The 27,365-nt window shown below is 37.2% G+C and overlaps 1 protein-coding gene across 1 annotated transcript; it reads left to right on the top strand.

The window, feature by feature from the left end:
• The first annotated feature begins 24,429 nt into the window (after positions 1-24,429).
• Positions 24,430-25,208, top strand: LOC147623401 (uncharacterized). The gene has a single exon (XM_086821858.1). The coding sequence runs from the start codon at positions 24,617-24,619 to the stop codon at positions 25,154-25,156; it is 540 nt and encodes a 179-aa protein (XP_086677984.1). The 5' UTR covers positions 24,430-24,616; the 3' UTR covers positions 25,157-25,208.
• Positions 25,209-27,365: the final 2,157 nt, after the last annotated feature.

Here is a 27,365-nt window from a genome sequence, read left to right as displayed (position 1 = left end):
ATAGGCAAGACAAATTGCAAGAACATGTGTCAATCGTGTGATTTCAAGCGTGAGAGCTCGTGAAATTTTGTAAACGCCCCCTTTACGCAGTGCATGCATTCAGTCAAAGTACGAAACTCTAAAACGTAACTCTTACTTGAGCTTCCTCTTCTTTCTTGGATACCCAAGGGGCTTTAGGTAGTAGTATCTTACCATTAGCTTTGGTTTGTGGCCATAAATGTTGCATACAATCACTTATTTGCAAATCTTCCCTTTGTCCCTCTCTCTCTCTTTGGCCCCATTAATAGTCTTCCAAAGCACCACAACTTTATTTCTAAAAATATGTGTAGGGTCAAGTAAATGGTTAACTAGAAGACTGTCTCAATATGGTAGTTGGTAGAAGATAGACAACTGCTCCATGTTGAGATTGTAACACCAAACGGGTTCACACTGTCCATAGCTAGCATGAGACAAATGTTGCAAGGATCCTCATTAAAGTATGGCCACTTATCTTCAATGTGTCTCCATGTACCGCAATCAATGGGGACACCCGCAGAACATCATCCGTAGATCTAGTGGTTTGATGTCAAGGAATCATAGACAATATGTATTTACACTTGAACATTGTTCGAATCTATGGAATGATAAGAAAGTGCCTGAGTAATTTTGTAGAAACCCTTTCTCCTTTGACATCTTACCTATATTTGGATTCCCCACACACACCGCGGACATTGTGCAATACCTGCATACTCATGTTGATAAATAGAACACAATCATTTGAACAAGCATGGGAAGAATTGTTGACTAGAAATGTGGTGCCAAAAAGCACAAGGTAGAGGTAGGGAGTGACAAAGAGTAGCCAAGAAAGTGCCAAGCAAAGCACGCAGCCACATGAGCAAAGGGATTTATCCCACATTGATGTACAAGCCCAAGGGTGTACCTTCTCGTATAAAAGGGGGCCATTTCAAGCAATGAATCATATCACTTGCACACATCTTAAGCCTCTTTATGAGTACAAGTCTTAATCTTGTAACCTAATTGTGCTGCTTGAGTCTATTACACATACTCAAGCACCATCCATCTTGGATTAGCTTAATCATGTGTCATTAGTAGAGCATTAGATAAACCCTAATCTCCATAGCTATGCAAAGGAGATATCATGAATCTTAACAAGAATTGTAGTCCATACCAAGGGATTGTAAGATGGATTTTAGATGCATACAGTCCGCAAGCATCTCATTGCCCCCTCGGGAAATATTTGATCTCTCAATGACTGGTTATATTGGCCATGATGATTAGAAAAGGTAAAGTAAAGAGATAAAAATGGAAAGGGTGATAAGTACTTACGCAAAAACTTTTGGTACACTAGTATCGGACCATCCAAATATTGATTGCAAGTTTAGAATTGAGAGGCATGTGCAAAAATAGATGTACAAAATGGACACCACCCATTTCTTGTGTTATTTCTCACTCACGATTCCCTGTGTCATGTAGGGCATCTAATCATATCATCCATGTCTTGATCCAAAGATGCTAGAGAGTCCATCATAGTTTCTTCTTCGACATGAGGGTGTGCTGTACTTGCTTGTGTCGTTGTGCATCTACTCTACTCGGGTCGAAGGTCCAAGCACCCGATCAGTTCATCATTATATGAGGGCATATATTTAGAACACCAAGTAAGGCATTTAGATGCTCAATTGGAAATATATCATTCTTTTCTACATGGCATCGGTCTACTCGACCCCTTATATATTTGGCACCAGTCTAGTCGGCCAAGTTTAAATTCAAATGAAAAAGGTGTCGAGGCGTGAAACACATTTGAATTTCAAAGGCCTATTATTTTTTTGAATATAAAATCCCTTGTAGTCTATATGCTCGTTGGAAAAAACATCAAAAATTTCATCTAAAAATACATCAAAATATATGGATAATATTTAGGGACATTATTTTTAATGTTGTTATCGATGTTTTTACCACTGGTGTTTCAAATGCATTTTTCTAGGTTATTTTTGACACTTTTTTCAATGCTTATTTTGCAACGGCCTTACACACTAGTTCGCTTTCTTGCAAGTACTTGGAAGCTCTGTGGTGGAGGTGAGTTGCACCTGCACCTCTCCCCCCCCGACATTGTGATGGTTTAACTCACCCCCCACACCCTTCCTTCTCCCCTCCAGGCTTCTACAGTCTGTTATTTTTTTCTTTTCTACTCTTGTACAAATTGTTGCATGTAGGTCTAACCTAATTTTTTGGGGATTTTTTGTAGGTCTTAGCTCACAACCATGTGCTTTGGGTCTTGCAAAGGTAAGACCTTTTTATCTCTCCCTAATCCTTGTTTATTTGCTTATTTTTATCATATCAAGCCCTTTTTATCTCTCCTTATTCCTTTTTTATTTGCTTGATTTTGTCATGCAGGTACTATATAGCTTTCCCCATCTGCTATTAGAGGTAAGCCCTCTTATCTTGTGATTTTTTTCCTTATTTTTTCTTGTAAATATATGGCCACTTGGCCTTGGGTGTAATTTTATAGGTACATATGTAAACCCTAAACTATGTCCATGCATGCATGAATGTAGATCTAATGGACGAGGGATATAGCCCAGCAATGACCCCCCCCCCCCCCCCGAAATTACCCCCAACCCACCCTCCTGCCTACTCCACGTATTATGAGGCTTGACCACTTTTTCTTTTGTCATTACACAAGAAACTCTCGAGCAACAAGCCATGGCTCGAGCCTACTTCATCCAAGATGAGCCACCTGGCCCATCATCAAGCAAACCACGCATATGATCACACCCATGCCATCTCGTGCTCACACCCCACCCTCCGGCCATTCCTTTAAATAAAGTAGGCACTTGCATCACAGTGGTGGTAGTGGTTGTTGTAACCATGGTTCCATGGATGCAATTAGCCCTCCACGAGAGTGGCCACACCCATAGATAGTGTGACTGACTCCCCCATCTCATCACATCCAGCTAGTGGCATTTTGGTAGTAGCGCTCTCCCCAATGCAATGTAATATCTTTACACGATGCAAGAAGGGCGTGTAGTTTTTGATGAGATAGGACAGGAGATGCATAGTCACATAAGGAAACTATGTGGGGCATAGTGTTCGCCCACGACACTCTGACCACATTCCCCCACCTCTCATTGGAGAAGAAAACCTTGATATGTAATTAAATCAAGAACACATTCAAGCCAGCCCCCAGGTACTATGGAGGTACCAAATAGATGGATCTATGATCTCGTGAGAGATTGTATGAAGCATAAGCGGTGCGATATCACCCAAGCAGTGAAAAGAGGGGGAGAAAATACTTGGCATGTGGACCAAGAGCAATGAGATAAAGAGGTGAAAAAGCACGCCGATAACCCTCGCTGGAATGCACAACAAGAGGAAGCATTTGCGAAGGGGATGGAGAACGTGGGGAGATGACACCTTCATGGGAGTGGTGGATGGGACTCATTCTATGAGTATTTTGTAAGTATGCATGCTTCGTGTGGCCTCTCATGTGTATGTGAAGTTTATAGTTGTATGTTTTTATGTGTTGTTTGCATGCATGTAGGAGAGGGTGATTGGGTGCCAACTTTCTCAACTAGAGGAGTGTTATATGTTCAAGCATGGAAACTATGTCTTGCTTGAGCGAATGGAGCACGACGAGGAGAATGTGGATTGGGCAGAGCTCTGTGGTTTTGGTAAGTACTTTGTACCTTTTGTATATATGTTTATGAGCTTGTATATAATCAATTTCTCTTTCGTGTAGATGGAATTTTTCAATTTTACTTTGTAGTTTACTCAGGTAGTTTACTTGTGAGTTTACTGTTCCATATTTTCCTCAACAAAATGGCATTGCAGAGCGTAAGAATAGAACCATCCTTAATGCTATGAGATGCAAGCTTATTCATTCTGGATTATCCAAGACCTTTTGGGCTGTAGCAATTCATACAGCAGTCTTTGTTCAAAATCATCTTCCCACAACTGCACCTTCTTCTGGTAAGATTCCTATTACAATTTGGACATGGAAAACTCCTTCTGTATCACATTTTCGCACCTTTGGATGCATTGCTTATATTCGCGTGCCAAAAGAAACACGACAAAAGTTGGATCCTCCTAGTTTGAAAGTTACATTTATTGGATATTTTGATAATTTTAAAGGATACAAATTTTATGATCCTACTTCTGAGAAAATCATCATTAGTCATGATGCTCTATTCGATAAACATTCGATGGTGGCAGGTACATGGTCTAGTAAGGATTCTCATGATACACAATACTTACTCACTGTTTTTCCTTTTCTATTTGATAATCATTGTCTCTCAAGATGTTGTGCATCCTTCTTATCCTATGAAGGATTCTAAATACCTTACGAAGGATTCTAGTGATAATCTTGATAAATACATTGATATTCCGATTCATATTGAACATGGTTCAAATCATGTCTATGATGACAGTTTGGATGATGCTATGAATGTTCATGAAGATCCGGCGACTTATACAGCAGCTATCTCTTCTCCACAAAAGGATCACTGGTAGGAGGCTATGCAAGCCGAATAAGATTCTTTGATTTCCAAATCATACGTGTCCTTTTGGCCTTTGCTACTCATTTTGATTTGGAGATTCATCAGATGGATGTGAGAACCGCTTTTCTTAATGCTGATCTCAAAAAAGAGATTTATATGGAACAACCAGTCTAAGAATTTTCAATACTTGGCAAGGAACATCTTGTATGTTGTCTTCATTGCGCTCTTTATGGTTTAAAGCAAGCATCACGTTCTTGGTATATCAAAGTTAATCTCTTCCTCACATCGAAATGGCTTAACTCTTGTTTCTTTGATCCTAATATATATATAAAGCGCGAAGGTATTCTATTTGTTATTCTTGCTCTATACGTCGATGATACCATACTTGTTTCCAATAATCTTGACTTTATGTAACTCATAAAGAAAATTTTGTCATCAGCTTTTGAGATGGTGGATCTTGGTGAGATTCACTCTTGTCTTGGTATTCAAGTTTAGCGCTATCGCCAGAAAGGTATCTTGTTTCTTCGTCAATCAAAACTCATTAAAGATATTATTAAAAAGTTTGGTCTGGTCAATGCTCATTCTGCAAATACTGCATGTCTTGTAAGCTCCACCAAGTATACAGCTATGTCTCATGACAATGCATTAGCCCCACATCAACCTTATGCTAATCTCATTGGTTGTTTACAATTTGTTGGCTTAAACAGTAGACCAGATATTCACTTTATGGCTAATTGCTTGGGGCAACATCTTGCTTCTCCTTCTATTGCGCATTGGATTGGAGCCAAACGTGTTCTTAAATATTTGAAAGGCACTAAAGACTTTGGACTCATCTATCGCCGCCAACAACAATCCTCTCCCTCGAATTCTTTATGTCTTCTTGGTTATTCAGATATGCAGACTCGGCAAGTTCTAACTCATCTATGCGATCTACAAGTGGAAATTGTTTCTTTGTAAATGGTTGCTTAATTTCTTGGGCTAGCAAGAAACAATGTTGTGGTGCAATCTCTACAATGGAATCTGAGTATATAGCTGCATCTTTAGCGGCTCGTGAATTGGTATGGTTTCCTCAATTACTTACTGATCTTAGACATCCATTATCGTCAAGTACTCCACGTAGATGTGACAATCAAACTGCCATTAGTCTTGCCAAGGATTATGTTCAACATAGTAAATCCAAGCATATTTCTATTCATTATCATTATGTTCGACATGAAGTGAAGAAAGGATCAGTAATGATTGAGCATTCAGATATATTCACCAAAGTGAAGCTCAATTTACATCGTTACGTGGAGAACTTGCTGTTGTTGCAGCTTCATGCTTTAGAGATTAATACTTTTCACACTCACACCTTAAATAATTAAACTTGTACAAAATGTATTTGTGTATCCTTGTAGATATTCTTTCAAATTAGGCACATTGATCTTTTATATATGATATGTATATATAGGGGCTCGGGTTTTTCCCTTGTACTCCTCAAGGGTTTTTTCACTCGCAACTAGAGACCTTTATTTGAGTGGGGGTGCTGGAGCTATATATATCACACCCTAACTTGACCTAGATCTCACCTATATATACAAACTTATAATCAATATGAACTAGTCATGTTGTAGTGTTCACACTCATTTAAACCGTGGCAAACCGGGCACTTTAGGCTCATAGAGGCCTAATGCTAATACAATGACTACTCTCATAATATATCCATGAAGTACATTACTTGGGACTTCATCCTAACTTACTACCACACACTCTTGAATTGAAAATCACCATAAGTATTCCGTCAGACCATTACAGGCGCCCGTCCAAGTTGTAGAATTGGACACCATTGCTTCATATCTTGAATGTCAGACCTTTTGGTGTATCTACCTTGACGCTTTGATCTAAAATAATGGTAGTAACATTTGTTAATCCTAGAAAAGGGTTAGCACTACTTAGTAAACACTATGATCGCTTAGTAAACTACCAAGTAAACTAAGATGGAATTTTTTGAGTTTACTTTGTAGTTTACTCGAGTAGTTTACTCAACACTCATCCCCTCACTACAAGCAATGCCCATGCTAGAAGTATGTATTTCTATAGCTGTTGCATCATGTCTCTGCTTTTTCGGAGCTATCTATTCTAGCGGGTCCATGTTCACCCATGAGTTGTGCCTAATATATAATCTTGTAGTTTCAGACAAGGCATTTAATCATCATAACCCCACCTAAGAGGAAATGCCACTAGGATGAAGTGGGGCCATAGATCATCACATAAGTTTGCATTCGAAAGAAGGATGGGAGAGTAATTATTTGATACCAAGAGGTAAAAAATTACCACTAAAAGCTAGAAATAAATCAGATTTTTTTTCGTTCTTGACAATTATGGGGATGCTTGAAATATTAGTCTGGATCATCATTTTTTATTAGTCTTGGTCATCATTTTTTGTGAAAATGTGCAAAGGAGGAAGGTGGCGATGATAAACAAGAGCAGGCGGTTGTTTTCATGGGGGGGCATTATCAATAATGAAGATAAGGTTGGCCACATGTATACACGCGCAATGATAGATAGCATACACATACATACAATGATAGTTAAGGGATAGAAATTTAGGCTAAGACCATGGTTAATCAAAGGATTAGGTTTAGTGCAATTGGGAAAGGTTAAAGAGGTGGATGGTCGATAGCTTAGTATCCAATTGAACAATGGAGATTTTGTCTGCATAGGAAATTTACTCTCAACGAAAGAAAAGTTCCCATGGAGCCACATTTTACATAGACCATGACGATTAGGGGATTTGGATTACGTACTCATTGTAGCCCGCGTCGACGCAGGCTACAATGAAGAGGTTAGGACAGGATGGAGTTGTAGGGCCAAAAGGTGGTGGATTAGCTGGAATAGGCACAAGGTTAGCAGGTGGCGGTAAAGGTACTGGATGGAATGAACAAATTAAATATTTTCTCCTTTGCTTCATTCATCAATGGATTTGACACCACTGTTATTGCAAGCAAGGAGACTTTTCTGCTGAGGGCATCTGCAACCACATTTTCTTTCCCCGGTCGATACTTTATTTCAAAATCAAACTCTTGCAGGGTCTGCATCCATGTCCTTTGACGTATGTTGAGATCCCTTTGGGTGAAGATCCACTTCAGACTTTGATGATCTGTCATCAAGGTGAACCTTTGTCCCAAAAGATAATGTTGTTGAGATTCAAGCTCGATGTCAGTGTGTGCTAGCTATGCTATGTGTTGGCATGTTAGGTAGCAGCATGTGTGAGACATAAATGACCGAGTCCAGCTGGTCATAGTGTGTGGACATTAGCTAGGGTTAGATGTGTGTGGACACAACTCATAGTGTGTCTTGTGTATTATGGATTATGGCTTTATGCATTGTGTGAGAAGGGAGATGGCTTCCTCTATGGTTAGGGTTTGTAATATACATTAGGGTTTGCTTTCATGTGTGTGTCTCCTCTCCCTCTACCTATTTTTCAACATGGTATCAGAGCCTGGTGCTCTCTATTAGAGTTTATGAGTGAGTGAGAGGAGGGAGAAGAAGCTGTGAAGAAAAGCTATGAAGCTTGCCATTGATGTTGTGGAGCTTGGAGCACACCGATTTCTATCAGATCTGAGAGCTTGGCCTACCAGGTAAGGTCTACTAAACGCCCTTGAGTGGATTGTAGGTGATTCAAGTAGAAACAAAGCAAATTAGGTTGCCCAAAGCAAAGGAAAATTCTGGTTTTTTGGAAGCTTTCCATTGAAGCCTGGAAGCGGTGATGTATGGTGAAATAGATGCAAATCTGGCAAAGAAACATGTATGTGACAACGATGAATGTATTCACATTAGGCACATTGATCTTTTTTATATGAGATGTATATATAGGGGCTCGGGTTTTTCCCTTGTACTCCCCAAGGGTTTTTTTACTCGGAGCTAGAGACCTTTGTTTGAGTGGGGATGTTGGAGCTATATATATCACACCCTAACTTGATCTAGATCTCACCTATATATACAAACTCATAATCAATATGAACTAGTCTTTTGGGAGAATATATGGTGTAACTCTCTTCCTCCTTCTCTCGTTCGTGTATTTCCAACATACTCGTCCCTCCTCTCACCTCACTTCACTCACATACACTGACTAGTATGGATTAGAGAGAGAAAAGCAAGAGCAAGAATCTATTTCACACTGGGAGAGTTCTTTGTATTATGAGAGATATTCACTTATATACATGGCTATAAGTGTTCACACTCACTTAAACTGTGGCCGGCCGGGTACTTTAGGCTCATAAAAGGCCTAATGCTATTACAATGACTACTCTCATAATATATCCATGAAGTACAACACTTGGGATTTCAACCTAACTTACTACCACACACTCTTGAAGTAGAAATCACCATAAGTATTCCGTTGGACCATTACAAGCGCAAGTCCAAGTTATAGATTTGGACACCATTGCTTCATATCATTGCTTCATATCTTGAATGAAGGACCTTTTGGTGTATCTACCTTGACTCTTTGATATAAGATAAAGGTAGTAAGTCTTGTTAATGCTAGAAATGGGTTAACACTACTAAGTAAACTACAAAGTAAACTACAAAGCAAACTACAAAGTAAAATATGATCGCTTAGTAAACTACCAAGTAAACTAAGATGGAATTTTCCCAGTTTACTTTGTAGTTTATTTGGGTAGTTTACTCAATACTCATCCCCTCACTACAAACAATACTCATCCCCTCACTACAAACAATACTCATCACCTCACTATACAAACAATTCCCATGCTAGAGGTATGTATTTCTCATAGCTCTTCCATCATGTCTCTTCTCTCGGAGCTATCTATTCTGGCAAGTCCATGTTCACCCGTGAGTTGCGCCTAATATATACTCTTCTAGTTTGAGACAAGGCATTTAATCATCATAACCCCCCCTGAGAGGAAATGTCCCTAAGAGGAAATGCTATTAGAAGGATGGGAGAGTAATGATTTGATACCAAGAGGTAAAAAATTACCAGTAAAAGCTAGAATTTGATGATGATGGAGAGAGAAAGAGATCAGATTTTTTTTTCTTTCTCAACACTCTTGGGGGTGCTTGAAACATTAGTATGGATCATCATTTTTTATTAGTCTCGGTCATCATTTTTTGTGAAAATGTGCAAAGGAGGAAGGTGGCAATGATAAACAAGAGCAGGCAGTTATTTTCATGGGGGGGCCACCATCAATATTGAAGATAAGGTTGGCCACATGCATACACTCTAAAGATCCCCAAATGGTTACAAATAATTACTGGACGCGTGTTTGACTTTTAGCAATTTTAGAGAATTGAATTTGTGTGGCGGCCTTCTAGAGGTCAGTAGAAGCAATGGTCAGCAAGCCGGTAATTTTCATTGCCATGGCTCCAGTATGAACGCTATGATATCATTTATGCACTTCTGGTCTATTTACAAAAAGGTCATCATGTTTTGATGGAGAAACAAGTACATCCTATTCATAGGGAGCACATAGATGAACTTGATCCTATAGAAGAGTAATCCATTAACCAATTTTTTCAACACTCTTTTCATTCAAGAGCATACATAGGCATTTCTTGAAATTGACCTTTTTGGGGCCATGGATCTAGCCGAAGATGATAGAATAAATGATGATCTATGACTTTGTAACTTTGATTATAATATGAGTAGTGAAATTTGAATTTATAAATATGAGTAGTGAATTTTTCTTGAAGTCTTTTAGACAAATAACAAAAATTGGCATGGGAGGGCCAATAAGGTTATGTATTAATTAGTGTGTGTGATTGTATAATTGGCTCTCTATTAATGCGTTTAATTCTATGATTAACTCTTTATAATTCTATGTCCAACAAGTAGTACATGCCTTTAAGCCATGGCATGAGAGGGCCAACAAGGCTATGTATTAGTGATGATTGGATCTCATTCACTCACTTTCCAACTGCAAAGCTATGGTAGAGAAGGATATACACATGCACGTAAAATGCCTAAGGTCAGATGGGTGGGGAGTATATTTCTCTAATAAATTCATCGGCTATTTCAAAGAGTAAAGAATAAAGAGAAAATCTACATGCAAGTAGAACCAATAGGAAAATGGGTTGCAAAAAGGAAAAACAACCATATTATAGAAGTTCTATGTGTGTTGACAAATGAGAAAGGGATGTCGCATTATATCTAGGCTAAAGAAATAGTAATTTATGTTTATATTATGAACACAATGCCCATTCCAACAAGTCTTGGGCATGACAACAAACATTTACTAGCACAGAACGAAATTTGGCACACATGAAAGTGTTTGGGTACATTCCTTATGTCACTACGCGTGAGATGTAAGTGAGCAAGGATGTTGTGTTTAATAAGATGAGTAGTTGCTATACACTATTGAAGGATTCTATAAATGCTAAACAAAATCACGTGTGCTTACTTGACCAAAAGAGATCATGGTCAAGCAGCTTGAGGTAGAATGTTAAGTATTTTGATGTGTCCCTCAACTGACGCGACAAAAGCAGGCTTCATCAAAGTTCCTCCAGCATCAAATATCTTTAAAGACTCTCTTCTAGACTCTATTAAGTCTGTTAGCACTTCGCTTCTAACCTCTCCTAGTGACTAGGAACTCACCCACTTTTTCGCAGCCAACCCAGTTTTGAGTCATACTTCAACCTTCCAGCTTCCGCTGACACCTCCAATCCCTCAAACACTTCAAAACCCACCAGGACTCAACTCCCTACACTCACAAACTGCATTGCACTATGTGTACTTGTCCCTCCTCTCACCTCACGTCACTCACATACACTGACTAGTATGGATTAGAGAGAGATTAGCAAGAGTAAGAATCTATTTCACAATGGGAGAGTTCTTTGTACTATATACATGGCCATAAGTACTCACTTAAACTGTGGCCGATCGGGCCCTTTAGGCTCATAAGAGGCCTAATGCTATTACAATGACTACTCTCATAATATATCCATGAAGTACATCACTTGGGACTTCATCCTAACTTACTACCACACACTCTTGACGTGGAAATCACCATAAGTATTTCAGGCGCCCGTCCAAGTTGTAGATTTGGACACCATTGCTTCATATCTTGAATGTAGGACCTTTTGGTGTATCTACCTTGACTCTTTGATCTAAGATAATGATAGTAACTCTTGTTAACCCTAGAAATGGGTTAACACTACTTAGTAAACTATAAAGTAAACTATGATCGCTTACTAAACTACCAAGTAAACTAAGATGGAATTTTCCCATTTTACTTTGTAGTTTACTCGAGTAGTTTACTCAATACTCATCCCCTCACTACAAACAATTCCCATGCTAGAAGTATGTATTTGTCATAGCTCTTGCATCATGTCTCTGCTTTCGGAGCTATCTATTAAGGCAAGTCCATGTTCACCCCATAAGTTGCGCCTAATATATACTCTTCTAGTTTCAGACAAGGCATTTAATCATCATAACCCCCCCTAAGACGAAACGCCACTAGAAGGATGGGAGAGGATTGATTTGATACCAAGAGGTAAAAAATTACCACTAGAAGCTAGAATTTGATGATGATGGAGAGAGAAAGAGATCATTCTTTTTCTTTCTCGACACTCTTGGGGGCGCTTGAAACATTAGTATGGATCATCATTTTTTATTAGTCTCGGTCATCATTTTTTGTGAAAATGTGCAAAGGAGGAAGGTGGCAATGATAAACAAGAGCAGGCGGTTGTTTTCATGGGGGGGGCCACCATCAATATTGAAGATAAGGTTGGCCACATGCATACACTCTAAAGATCCCCAAATGGTTACAAATAATTACTCGACGTATGCATGGGTGTCCTAGCAATCGCGAGCCCATGCAAAGCCTGGTCGGAACCCTCTAGGATCCTCCTTAGGTGTCCTAGCACTTCACTCAGGGACCGCTTCGTCGGTCCTCGCCCATCGTATCGGTTTAACCGTACCGAGGCTGGTCAAGACCTTGGCAGGCTTTGTTATGAGCAACTTCCCTTGACGACTCCTCGCCAGCTGTTCTAACAACGAGCCTCCTTTTAGAAAAACATAAGTCAAATGCTTTCTCCAGCATTATGGCATAAAACAGTTTTTTGAACGAAAAAACAGAGGTTCCAATGCAAGTAAAATTCTAGTTTGAGATCGGTTCCGACAACCCTTTTTTCATAATTCCTTGTCTCATAATGAGGATCCTTGATCTCTCATGAGGGTAATCTACCCATCATTTTGTCCATTTGTCCAACTAGATTCTTGGTGAGTTTGGTCAAGGAAAAACTAGATTAGTTTCGGTAGTCTATTCTTTGGATTTAGTAACTGGAATTGGTCACAAAGTTTTTGTCTGCTTTAGATCGAGAGAAAGACAATTAGGTTTACTATCCATCCCTCACATAGTCTAACCAAATTCATTCGGTTTAGTTCTATAGGAAATCCCTTCAACTAAACATCTAAATTTTGGGTAAATATCAATTTAGTGATTTTAACAATTAAAATATCCAAAGATATTCTTTATGGAACATAATTTCTCAGCCTTAATTCATTAGGTAGAATTATGGTGGAAATTCATCTTTGACACTAAAATTTAATTCAAATCCATCTTTTCTTAAATATCATAAAAATTCTTCTTTTAACTAAAATATCAATACCTGTTTTTTTGAATAAACTTGAAATCCTTCTTTTTCTCATTTCAATCAGTTCAATCCAATTATCACGGGAATTCCTCTTTTACCATAAATTAAATCTACTTAAAAGTCTTCTTAAAAATTACATAAAAATATCCATTAATTCCATTAAGCTAAAAATTTCACTTTTCTCATTGAAACATTTGAATTCCAATATGGTAGGAATTCCTCTTTCATCATTTAAACTTATCTATACAAAAAGATAAATTTAACTATTTTTTCTCTTAAAATTTAAATAAAAATCTCCATTAATTCCTTTACACTAAGAATTACAGTTTTCTCATTTAAATATTTGAATTCCAATATGGTGGGAATTTTCCTTTCATCATTTAAATTTATCTATACAAAAAGATAAATTTAACTATTTTTTTTAATTTTTAAATAAAATATACATTATTTTAGCATCACAATTTTTCTCTTACTTCATTTGAATATATGGATTTCCATTGTCATGGGAATTACTCTTTTAACATAAAAATGGAGTACTAGAAATTTCTCTTTTTGCTAATTAACTATTTATGCATAAATATAAAAATCAATTTTCCATGACTATAATGAGAATCATTCAATTAATCTAGGATGATTAATCCTAGAATATGGTAGGAAGTCCTCTTTTCATAATATAAATGAAAATAATTTACGTGTTTATTTTTTAGAAATTTTGCCATAGCTCCGTTGCTATTACTGATAATTCTCAATAAATTTGAAAGAATAAAGTTTAGTATTACCACTAATTGGATCATTATCCAATTATGGAACGATTTTTAATTTTACCATAAATTAAATAGCATAAAAGTATTAAAAAGCCATTATTTTGGCCTCCAATTGGACAAGCATAGAAATTACTTTTAGATCAGAGAAATGCTTCATGAGAAGCTTCATTCAAATTTTGAATAGGTCATAGGAATGACATTCTTTGGGGGAGAGAGAGAAACGTTTAAAAACCTTTATAAATTAAGCATAAATGGAAATTTATGTGTTTCTTCATTACAATACATTAAAGAACTTCAATAGTATTCAAAAGCCATTCAAATTAATGCTTCTCAAGCTTGAGAGGGGTTGAGAAGAGATACATTTGGAGATTCAAGAAAAAGAAGATAATAATCCACACTTTACCTCCTAAATTACTTGATTCTTTGATCACATATTTAAAGCAGATCCAAAGGATCCAAGTTGCTCCTCTAGCAAAACTTTTAAAGGTGAGCAACTTAAAGAAGAACCATAGAGTCATAATGATGGAGTTGATGTTATTGAAATTCAAGAACCAAATAATAGAGTAGATGTTGAAATCCAAGAGCCAATTTTCTTGAGTATATTAGTTGTGAAACCTACACTACCTGAGGGATAGATTCAAGAGCATATGAAAGAAAGGTCATCATGTTTTGATGGAGAAACAAGTATATCCTATTCACAGGGAGCACATAGATGAACTTGATCCTATAGAAGAGTAATCCATTGACCAATTTTTTCAACACTCTTTTGGTGACATTCAAGAGGATACATAGGCATTTCTTGAAATTGACCTTTTTGGGGCCATGGATCTAGCTGACGATGATAGAATAAATGATGATCTATGACTTTGTAACTTTGATTATAATATGAGTAGTGAAATTTGAATTTATAAATATGAGCAGTGAATTTTTCTTGAAGTCTTTTAGACAAATAAAAAAAATTGGCATGGGAGGGCCAATAAGGTTATGTATTAATTAGTGTGTGTTATTGTATAATTGGCTCTCTAGTAGTGTGTTTGATTATATGATTGGCTCTCTATTAATTGGCTCTCTATTAATGCATTTAATTCTATGATTACCTCTTTATAACTCTATGTCTAACAAGTAGTACATGCCTTTACGCCATGGCGTGAGAGGGCCAACAAGGCTATGTATTAGTGATGATTAGATCTCTATTAGCGTGTATGGTTCTATGATTGGTCATATATAAGCTATAGCAACACCTAAAGATATGTGGGATATTTTGGTTAAAGTTGAATAGAACATGTACCAAGGCTAAGAAGGTGCAATTAAGGCAAGAGCTACATAATGTGCAAAGAAATAAGCTATGTATTAATGAATAGTCAATAAACATTAAAAGGTCTTACAGATGCCCTTACCTCTATTGGAGCACTAGCTACTTGATGTTGATCACTTTGAATGATTATGAAAAGACTATAATTAGTTTTGGACATCCATCCAAACTTGGAAAAATTTTCCAAACTTTTAGGACCTTATAGCCCTTATGATTAGTGAGGAGATAAATGTTGGGAATAATATGCATGAGTAAGCCTTCTACACAGACATACGTAGAGATAGAGGAAGATCTTCATCTATAAAGACCGGAGGTGTATGTCGATATGAAAAAATCAATCATGGAAAAATCAAAAGAATTTCAATTTTCAAACATGTGGAAGAGGCCACTCTAGATACAGGGGGTCCAAAGAGGCTGAGGTAGATGGAAACAAAATTAGAGTGGAAAAAGCATAGAGTTATATTGGATAGAAGTGACCAACTTTTTACGATGTTGATGCCGTGTATGTTTAGTTTCATGATTATAGATGCACCAAATTTAAAAGATGTATTGTATGTGGAGGTTCCTGGATAAATCACATGACTAGCCAAAGTGTGTGGCTCAGAGAATGCGATTTGTAAGTGAGGTTTAACCCTCATGAATGTTATATGGGAGATTTTAATAACTAGTGCCACTTAGTTGTAAAGGGGAATATAGTTGGTAGAATGTTTACATGGTGGATATAAGAATGCCTAAAAAAGGTTGCAATGCTTGCACATGTTACAAGTGTGATTAGAAACGCTGAAATTTGTTATAAATGCATTGGACATGTCAATATCATAGGAGATGAAGAATATGCCCAAAGTAATATTGTTATAGGTTTTGTAATATTTAAAGTGGATGGAATGAACAAATTATGTAAAGCATGTTAATTGGGCAAGCAAGCTAAGCATGCATTTTTCATGATAAACATTTATCTCAAATTGTGTAAAGCATGTCAATTGGACAAGTAGGCTAAGCATGCATTTTTGTATGATAAACATTTATCTCAAAGAACTTTGGATGTGGTATATTATGATGCTCAGGCACCAACAAAGTGAGAGGATGCCATTATTATTTATCTTACATTGATGACCATACGAGGAAAGTGTGAGTGTATTTTATAAAAGAGAAAAGTAAATTATTCACTCACTTTCCAACTTCAAAGATATACACATGCACGTAAAATGCCTAAGGTCAGATGGGTGGGGAGGATATTTCTCTAATAAACTCATCGGCTATTTCAAAGAGTAAAGAATAAAGTGAAAATCTACATGCAAGTAGAACCAATAGGAAAATGGGTTGCAAAAAGGAAAAACAACCATATTACAGAAGTTGTATGTGTGTTGACAAATGAGAAAGGGATGTCACATTATATCTAGGCTAAAGAAATAGTAATTTATGTTTATATTATGAACACAATGCCCATTCCAACAAGTCTTGGGCATGACAACAAACATTTACTAGCACAGAACGAAATTTGGCACACATGAAAGTGTTTGGGTACATTCCTTATGTCACTACGTGTGAGATGTAAGTGAGCAAGGATGTTGTGTTTAATAAGATGAGTAGTTGCTATACACTACTGAAGGATTCTATAAATGCTAAACAAAATCACATGTGCTTACTTGACCAAAAGAGATCATGGTCAAGCAGCTTAAGGTGGAATGTTAAGTATTTTCATGTGTCCCTCAGCTGATGCGACAAAGGCAGGCTTCCTCAAAGTTCCTCCAACATCAAATATCTTCAAAGACTTGCTTCTAGAATCTTTTAAGCCTATTAGCACTTCGCTTCTAACCTCCTAGTGACTAGGAACTCACCCACTTATTCGCAGCCAACCTAGTTTTGAGTCATACTTCAACCTTCCAGCTTCTGCTGACACCTCCAATCCCTCAAACACTTCAAAACCCACCAGGACTCAACTCCCTACACTCACAAACTGCATTACACTATGTGTACTTGTCCCTTCTCTCACCTCACGTCACTCACATACACTGACTAGTATGGATTAGAGAGAGATTAGCAAGAGTAAGAATCTATTTCACAATGGGAGAGTTCTTTGTATTATGAGAGATATTCACTTATATACATGGCCATAAGTATTCACACTCACTTAAACTGTCGCCGATCGGACCCTTTAGGCTCATAAGCGGCCTAATGCTTTTACAATGACTACTCTCATAATATATCCATGAAGTACATCACTTGGGACTTCATCCTAACTTACTACCACACACTCTTGAAGTGAAAATCACCATAAGTATTTCATCGGACCATTACAGGCACCCGTCCAAGTTGTAGATTTGGACAGCATTGCTTCATATCTTGAATGTAGGACCTTTTGGTGTATCTTCCTTGACTCTTTGATCTAAGATAATGGTAGTAACTCTTGTTAACCCTAGAAATGGGTTAACACTACTTAGTAAACTATGATCGCTTACTAAACTACCAAGTAAACTAAGATGGAATTTTCCCAGTTTACTTTGTAGTTTACTCGGGTAGTTTACTCAATACTCATCCCCTCACTACAAACAATTCCCATGCTAGAAGTATGTATTTCTCATAGCAGCTCTTGCATCATGTCTCTGCTTTCGGAGCTATCTATTCCGGCAAGTCCATGTTCACCCCATGAGTTGCGCCTAATATATACTCTTCTAGTTTCAGACAAGCCATTTAATCATCATAACCCCCCCTAAGACGAAACGCCACTAGAAGGATGGGAGAGGATTGATTTGATACCAAGAGGTAAAAAATTACCACTAAAAGCTAGAATTTGATGATGATGGAGAGAGAAAGAGATCCTTTTTTTTTCTTTCTCGACACTCTTGTGAAACATTAGTATGGATCATCATTTTTTATTAGTCTCGGTCATCATTTTTTGTGAAAATGTGCAAAGGAGGAAGGTGGCAATGATAAACAAGAGCAGGCGGTTGTTTTCATGGGGGGGCCACCATCAATATTGAAGACAAGGTTGGCCACATGCATACACTCTAAAGATCCCCAAATGGTTACAAATAATTACTCGACGTATGCATGGGTGTCCTAGCAATCGCGAGCCCATGCATCGCCTGGTCGGAACCCTCTAGGATCCTCCTTAGGTGTCCTAGCACTTCACTGACCGCTTCGTCGGTCCTCGCCCATCGTATCAGAAGTGCACCAATTTAACCGTACTGAGGCTGGTCAAGACCTTGGCAGGCTTTGTTATGAGCAACGTCCCTTCACGACTCCTTGCCAGCAGTTCTAACAATGAGCCTCCTTTTAGAAAAACATAAGTCAAATGCTTTCTCCAACATTCTGGCATAAAACAGTCCTTTGAATGAAAAAACAGAGGTTCCAATGCAAGTAAAATTCTAGTTTGAGATCGGTTTCGACAACCCTTTTTTCATAATTCCCAGTTTCATAATGAGGATCCTTGATCTCTCATGAGGGTAATCTACCCATCATTTTGTCCATTTGTCCAACTAGATTCTTGGTGAGTTTGGTCAAGGAAAAACTAGTTTAGTTTCGGTAGTCTATTCTTTGGATTTAGTAACTGGAATTGGTCACAAAGTTTTTGTCTGCTTTAGATCGAGAGAAAGACAATTAGGTTTACTATCCATCCCTCACGTAGTCTAACCAAATTCATTCGGTTTAGTTCTATAAGAATTCCCTTCAACTAAACATCTAAATTTTGGGTAAATATCAATTTAGTGATTTTACCAATTAAAATATCCAAAGATATTCTTTATGCAACATAATTTCTCAGCCTTAATTCATTAGGTAGAATTATGGTGGAAATTCATCTTTGACACTAAAATTTAATTCAAATCCATCTTTTCTTAAATATCATAAAAATTCTTCTTTTAACTAAAATATCAATACCTATTTTTTGAATAAACTTGAAATCCTTCTTTTTCTCATTTCAATCAGTTCAATCCAATTATCACGGGAATTCCTCTTTTACCATAAATTAAATCTACTTAAAAGTCTTCTTAAAAATTACATAAAAATATCCATTAATTCCATTAAGCTAAAAATTTCACTTTTCTCATTTAAACATTTGAATTCCAATATGGTGGAAATTCCTCTTTCATCATTTAAACTTATCTATACAAAAAGATAAATTTAACTAATTTTTCTCTTAAAATTTAAATAAAAATCTCCATTAACTTCTTTACACTAAGAATTACAGTTTTCTCATTTAAATATTTGAATTCCAATATGGTGGGAATTTTCCTTTCATCATTTAAATTTATCTATACAAAAAGATAAATTTAACTATTTTTTTAATTTTTAAATAAAATATATATTATTTTAGCATCACAATTTTTCTCTTACTTCATTTGAATATATGGATTTCCATTGTCATGGGAATTACTCTTTTAACATAAAAATGGATTACTAGAAATTTCTCTTTTTGCTAATTAACTATTTATGCATAAATATAAAAATCAATTTTTTATGACTATAATGAGAATCATTCAATTAATCTAGGATGATTAATCCTAGAATATGGTAGGAAGTCCTCTTTTCATAATATAAATGAAAATGATTTACGTGTTTATTTTTTAGAAATTTTGCCATAGCTCCGTTGCTATTACTGATAATTCTCAATAAATTTGAAAGAATAAAGTTTAGTATTACCACTAATTGGATCATTATCCAATTATGGAGCGATTTTTAATTTTACCATAAATTAAATAGCATAAAAGTATTAAAAAGCCATTATTTTGGCCTTCAATTAGACAAGCATAGAAATTACTTTTAGATTAGAGAAATGCTTCATGAGAAGCTTCATTCAAATTTTGAATAGGTCATAGGAATGACATTCTTTGGGGGAGAGAGAGAAACGTTTAAAAACCTTTATAAATTAAGCATAAATGGAAATTTATGTGTTTCTTCATTACAATACATTAAAGACCTTCAATAGTATTCAAAAGCCATTCAAATTAATGCTTCTCAAGCTTGAGAGGGGTTGAGAAGAGATACATTTGGAGATTCAAGAAAAAGAAGATAATAATCCACACTTTACCTCCTAAATTACTTGATTCTTTGATTACATATTTAAAGCAGATCCAAAGGATCCAAGTTGCTCCTCTTGCAAAACTTTTAAAGGTGAGCAACTTAAAGAAGAACCATAGAGTCATAATGATGGAGTTGATGTTATTGAAATTCAAGAGCCAAATAATAGAGTAGATGTTGAAATCCAAGAGCCAATTTTCTTGAGTATATTAGTTGCGAAACCTACACTACCTGAGGGATAGATTCAAGCGCATATGAAAGAAAGGTCATCATGTTTTGATGGAGAAACAAGTATATCCTATTCACAGGGAGCACATAGATGAACTCGATCCTATAGAAGAGTAATCCATTGACCAATTTTTTCAACACTCTTTTGGTGACATTCAAGAGGATACATAGGCATTTCTTGAAATTGACCTTTTTGGGGCCATGGATCTAGCTGACGATGATAGAATAAATGATGATCTATGACTTTGTAACTTTGATTATAATATGAGTAGTGAAATTTGAATTTATAAATATGAGCAGTGAATTTTTCTTGAAGTCTTTTAGACAAATAAAAAAAATTGGCATGGGAGGGCCAATAAGGTTATGTATTAATTAGTGTGTGTGATTGTATAATTGGCTCTCTAGTAGTGTGTTTGATTATATGATTGGCTCTCTATTAATTGGCTCTCTATTAATGCATATAATTCTATGATTACCTCTTTATAACTCTATGTCTAACAAGTAGTACATGCCTTTAAGCCATGGCATGAGAGGGCCAACAAGGCTATGTATTAGTGATGATTGGATCTCTATTAGCATGTATGGTTCTATGATTGGTCATATATAAGCTATAGCAACACCTAAAGATATGTGGGATATTTTGGTTAAAGTTGAATAGAACATGTACCAAGGCTAAGAAGGTGCAATTAAGGCAAGAGCTACATAATGTGCAAAGAAATAAGCTATGTATTAATGACTAGTCAATAAACATTAAAAGGTCTTACAGATGCCCTTACCTCTATTGGAGCACTACCTACTTGATGTTGATCACTTTGAATGATTATGAAAAGACTATGATTAGTTTCGGACATCCATCCAAACTTGGAAAAATTTTCTAAACTTTTAGGACCTTATCGCCCTTATGATTAGTGAGGAGATAAATGTTGGGAATAATATGCATGAGCAAGCCTTCTACACATACATACGTAGAGATAGAGGAAGATCTTCATCTATAAAGACCGGAGGTGTATGTCGATATGAAAAAATTAATCATGGAAAAATCAAAAGAATTTCAATTTTCAAACATGTGGAAGAGGCCACTCTAGATACAGGGGGTCCAAAGAGGCTGAGGTAGATGGAAACAAAATTAGAGTGGAAAAAGCATAGAGTTATATTGGATAGAAGTGACCAACTTTTTACGATGTTGATGCCGTGTATGTTTAGTTTCATGATTATAGATGCACCAAATTTAAAAGATGTATTGTATGTAGAGGTTCCTGGATAAATCACATGACTAGCCAAAGTGTGTGGCTCAGAGAATGCGATTTGTAAGTGAGGTTTAACCCTCATGAATGTTATATGGGAGATTTCAATAACTAGTGCCACTTAGTTGTAAAGGGGAATATAGTTGGTAGAATGTTTACATGGTGGATATAAGAATGCCTAAAAAAGGTTGCAATGCTTGCACATGTTACAAGTGTGATTAGAAACGCTGAAATTTGTTATAAATGCATTGGACATGTCAATATCATAGGAGATGAAGAATATGCCCAAAGTAATATTGTTATAGGTTTTGTAATATTTAAAGTGGATGGAATGAACAAATTATGTAAAGCATGTTAATTGGGCAAGCAAGCTAAGCATGCATTTTTGCATGATAAACATTTATCTTAAATTATGTAAAGCATGTCAATTGGACAAGTAGGCTAAGCATGCATTTTTGCATGATAAACATTTATCTCAAAGAACTTTGGATGTGGTATATTATGATGCTCAGGGACCAACAAAGTGAGAGGATGCCATTATTATTTATCTTACATTGATGACCATACGAGGAAAGTGCGAGTCTATTTTATGAAAGAGAAAAGTAAATTATTCACTCACTTTCCAACTTCAAAGATATACACATGCACGTAAAATGCCTAAGGTCAGATGGGTGGGGAGTATATTTCTCTAATAAATTCATCGGCTATTTCAAAGAGTAAAGAATAAAGTGAAAATCTACATGCAAGTAGAACCAATAGGAAAATGGGTTGCAAAAAGGAAAAACAACCGTATTACAGAAGTTGTATGTGTGTTGACAAATGAGAAAGGGATGTCGCATTATATCTAGGCTAAAGAAATAGTAATTTATGTTTATATTATGAACACAATGCCCATTCCAACAAGTCTTGGGCATGACAACAAACATTTACTAGCACAGAACGAAATTTGGCACACATGAAAGTGTTTGGGTACATTCCTTATGTCACTACGTGTGAGATGTAAGTGAGCAAGGATGTTGTGTTTAATAAGATGAGTAGTTGCTATACACTACTGAAGGATTCTATAAATGCTAAACAAAATCACATGTGCTTACTTGACCAAAAGAGATCATGGTCAAGCAGCTTAAGGTGGAATGTTAAGTATTTTGATGTGTCCCTTAGCTGATGCAACAAAGGCAGGCTTCCTCAAAGTTCCTCCAACATCAAATATCTTCAAAGACTTGCTTCTAGAATCTTTTAAGCCTGTTAGCACTTCGCTTTTAACCTCCTAGTGACTAGGAACTCACCCACTTATTCGCACCCAACCCAATTTTGAGTCATACTTCAACCTTCCAGCTTCTGCTGATACCTCCAATCCCTCAAACACTTCAAAACCCACCAGGACTCAACTCCCTACACTCACAAACTGCATTGCACTATGTGTACTAGTCCCTTCTCTCACCTCACGTCACTCACATACACTGACTAGTATGGATTAGAGAGAGATTAGCAAGAGTAAGAATCTATTTCACAATGGGAGAGTTCTTTGTATTATGAGAGATATTCACTTATATACATGGCCATAAGTATTCACACTCACTTAAACTGTGGCCGATCGGACCCTTTAGGCTCATAAGCGGCCTAATGCTATTACAATGACTACTCTCATAATATATCCATGAAGTACATCACTTGGGACTTCATCCTAACTTACTACCACACACTCTTGAAGTGAAAATCACCATAAGTATTTCATCGGACCATTACAGGCACCCGTCCAAGTTGTAGATTTGGACAACATTGCTTCATATCTTGAATGTAGGACCTTTTGGTGTATCTTCCTTGACTCTTTGATCTAAGATAATGGTAGTAACTCTTGTTAACCCTAGAAATGGGTTAACACTACTTAGTAAACTATGATCGCTTACTAAACTACCAAGTAAACTAAGATGGAATTTTCCCAGTTTACTTTGTAGTTTACTCGGGTAGTTTACTCAATACTCATCCCCTCACTACAAACAATTCCCATGCTAGAAGTATGTATTTCTCATAGCTCTTGCATCACGTCTCTGCTTTCGGAGCTATCTATTCCGGCAAGTCCATGTTCACCCCATGAGTTGCGCCTAATATATACTCTTCTAGAGAGAAGGCATTTAATCATCATAACCCCCCCTAAGACGAAACGCCACTAGAAGGATGGGAGAGGATTGATTTGATACCAAGAGGTAAAAAATTACCACTAAAAGCTAGAATTTGATGATGATGGAGCGTGAAAGAGATCATTTTTTTTCTTTCTCGACACTCTTATGAAACATTAGTATGGATCATCATTTTTTATTAGTCTCGGTAATCATTTTTTGTAAAAATGTGCAAAGGAGGAAGGTGGCAATGATAAACAAGAGCAGGCGGTTGTTTTCATGGGGGGGCCACCATCAATATTGAAGATAAGGTTGGCCACATGCATACACTCTAAAGATCCCCAAATGGTTACAAATAATTACTCGACGGGTGTTTGACTTTCAGCAATTCTGGAGAATTGAATTTGTGTGGCGGCCTTCTAGAGGTCAGCAGAAGCAATGGTCAGCAAGCCGGTAATTTTCATGGCCATGGCTCCAGTATGAACGCTGTGATATCATTTATGCACTTCTGGTCCAGCAAAGAGCCGGGTCTTCGAAGGACGCCCGCGCCGGTGCCGTGGGTGTCTCTCTTGCATATCCTCATAAAAAGGCTGCAAATGGTTCCATTCGACTCACGAATCTACGTCCCTACAGCAGCAGCAGCAGCAGCAGCAGCAGCAGCAGCAGCAGCAGCAGCAGCATCATTGTGTATACAAAACCCACTCACTACCTGTCAAATTTCCAATTTCCAACTGCAGCAACAACGACCTGATCCCCATTCTAGGTCTCATCCAACCGACGCTGCTCCTCTCTACCAGATCTCATCCACCAACTGAAGCAGCTCAGCCTTTCCCACGTGCTTTCGATGAGTTCTAGCTGGTGCACCGCCTTCTTTCTTCTTCTCATCAGCGCGCTCATATTGCCCTCCGCCGTTGATGCCGCCGCGACTGGTGGCAACCATCGCTGGACCAACTCGAACTCGTCCGATGAGGCGTCGTTGGAGTACTACGTCCAGGTGGAGATTGGCGGGGATGACACTGGCTACCTCATCCAAGCCCTTGACACCAACGCCACCTACAGCTTCGGTGAGACTGAGGCGTTCGCCCTCAACGTAACGGAGGGCGCCGACCCTTCCTCCACACAGCTGGGCGTCATCCGGGGCTATACCGTCCAGGCCAGCTACACGTCCACCAGCCACGAGGTGGAGGTGGAGGTACTCTCCTACGACGACGGCTCCCTCAACGGCACCATCACTCTGCAGGGCCTCATCAATCAGGCCACCAACGAGATCGCCGTGCTGGGTGGCACAGGCGCCTTTCGGGGCGTGCGAGGCTATGACATCATTACCCTCGTCAACGGCACCGGCACACACTACGTGTATCACCATTCCCTCTACTTCCTCTAGGTGGCTTCTATCTTCAACTAGTGGAGTGTGATGGTGGTTAATTATAAACCCACCGTGTCTGTTATTTGTGTAGATTGAAATTCATATTTGCCTAAAATCCTTCCCTCCTGGGCAATTTTTTTTTCGGAATAAAATAAATTGTCGGTACTAATTTCTATATTTAATATTACTTGGCAACCTTGGGTTTGATTCTAATGCTAACTAGTCTACGGCTCCATCTTGACTGTTTAAAGTCATGATTATGCATCCATTAGGGGCCATTCTTATCCCAAACTATTTAAAGCTTCTAGTTTTGACATTGGTCTCAATTTTGTGTGGTGTTTGTGCCATTGGGTTCCACCTAATAGTTTACATTTTTCAATCTCTTAAAATTACATAATTCCAACCAAGACCACTATGTTTATGGTTTATAGATATTTGAGAGACTTGAGAACCTACACTATTCTTCTTCTTTGTTGTAAGAAGTTGAATTGAAAGGCAATACTTTGATATTATTGATATAAAAAGATATAATACCATTGTGTTTATGGTCTACCTATGGTATACAAAGAGGAGTTATATTGAGGGATGTGAGAGCTTACACTATTCTTTTTCTTTGGCTGAAGAGGCGTAGCTCATGTGGATTGAGCTCAGGAATCTCATTCATGAGGTCTTGTGTTCGAATCCCCTTGAGAACACTTAAGGCCACCTTAAGCTTGGGATGTATTTGCATACACGTTGGTCTCTCCCTCCACACACACTAATATCTATGCTCGAGTGTTCTAATAAAAAATGCTAGAACTAGTATGTCATGGCTTTATGTTATGATTATTTCTATTATAAAAATAATTACTATTCTAAAAGTTCTACCCAAAGCTTAGGATTACAATCCCTGGTAAACTGCGTACGTGAAGTTTTGGATAAAATCGTCGATCAGCACAGGTGGAGTAAATTTAGGAAAAATCTTGATTCAAATTTTGCTAGGTTAAATTTAAAATCGTCAGGTCACAATCGTGGAAACACCAAGATCGTGACAATCAAATGAACACATTAGGAAAAATTTGGGGTTATTTGAGGGCCGCTTAGGGAGTTTGGAAAATACGCACTCCTCCGATGGGCTTTAAGCTAACGTAACATTGGTTTTTTGTGAAGAAATAAACATGAAATACAAGATAAAGTTCTAAAAAATGTGTACTTAATATTACGATGGAGAGATCAAGGAAACCCTCATTCAGAATAGACAAAGAAATAGATGCAAATACACTAGATGAAAATAATAGCTGGATACTGCTAGCTGTTATGAAGGGTTCATGGATCTTGCTACAAGGAAAGAAAAGAAAGAGAATGATATGTATGCAAAGAGGTAATATGTTGTTTATTTGCAAGGGGTGTAGAGGTAATTCACCACCAAACTACCCTTGAGATGCCTCTTTTCTCAAAATAGTTGGATTTCCATGCAAAGTGGTGCATAACAGACTTGATTGAAGAGCGTAGTGCTTATGTATGTAGTGGTTATGTATGTAATGTGGACAGGTATGCAAAATGGACTTAATTGTAAAGAATAAATTTATGCTAAATATTGCTCTGATGAACATGTATGCTCAGTGTTGTGCTTGTGGAAATGTATGCAAAGCATCATGCTCTTGAGAATACACAAGGGTCCTGGAGGTGGTTGAGCAATGAACTACCTGCACGGGATCTCTCTCTTTAGCTTTAAATCTATGCTTGTCTCTTCTATGTATCCTCGGGATACCCTTGGTCTTATCTAAATCATTTGCTTCTATGTATCTAGGCACCAATACAAGGTGCTTGGAGGAAGTTTACCAGCGAAGTAGTCCCACGATTCCTCTTTTAGACATGCTTATTAGCATAATGAATGTGGATTTATGAAAACTTCACTACTATAAACACACTTACGATCACTACCACAGGATGCTTATGTTCTGACGGCGAGTTTCGAGCCTCCGCGTCGCCAGAATTTTTGTCTGAATGTGGGTCTAAATTTTTATCTATAATATTGTCGGAATATTGGTATACAATATTGTCTATAATTTTGATTGAATAAGCATCGAAAAATTGTTGTCTCTCAAAATTTTTTCCACTAGTCTTTTTCGTATCAAAATAAAAATATATATATATATATATATATACATATATTCTCACTTTTGGTATACATAAATATGTATAAGCATATATGAAACCAACAAAAAGAGGAAAGTTGGACATGTCA

The sequence above is a fragment of the Cibotium barometz genome, chromosome 27 (genome assembly GCF_041138505.1).
Source record: "Cibotium barometz isolate CiBa-2024 chromosome 27, ASM4113850v1, whole genome shotgun sequence".
In the NCBI taxonomy this organism is placed as follows: domain Eukaryota; kingdom Viridiplantae; phylum Streptophyta; class Polypodiopsida; order Cyatheales; family Cibotiaceae; genus Cibotium; species Cibotium barometz.
This window is presented reverse-complemented; position numbering and strand designations above follow the sequence as displayed.

Excerpts from the sequence above, each read along its gene's own strand:
- LOC147623401 (XM_086821858.1), top strand. The coding sequence starts at position 24,617 with ATGAGTTCTAGCTGGTGCACCGCCTTCTTTCTTCTTCTCATCAGCGCG.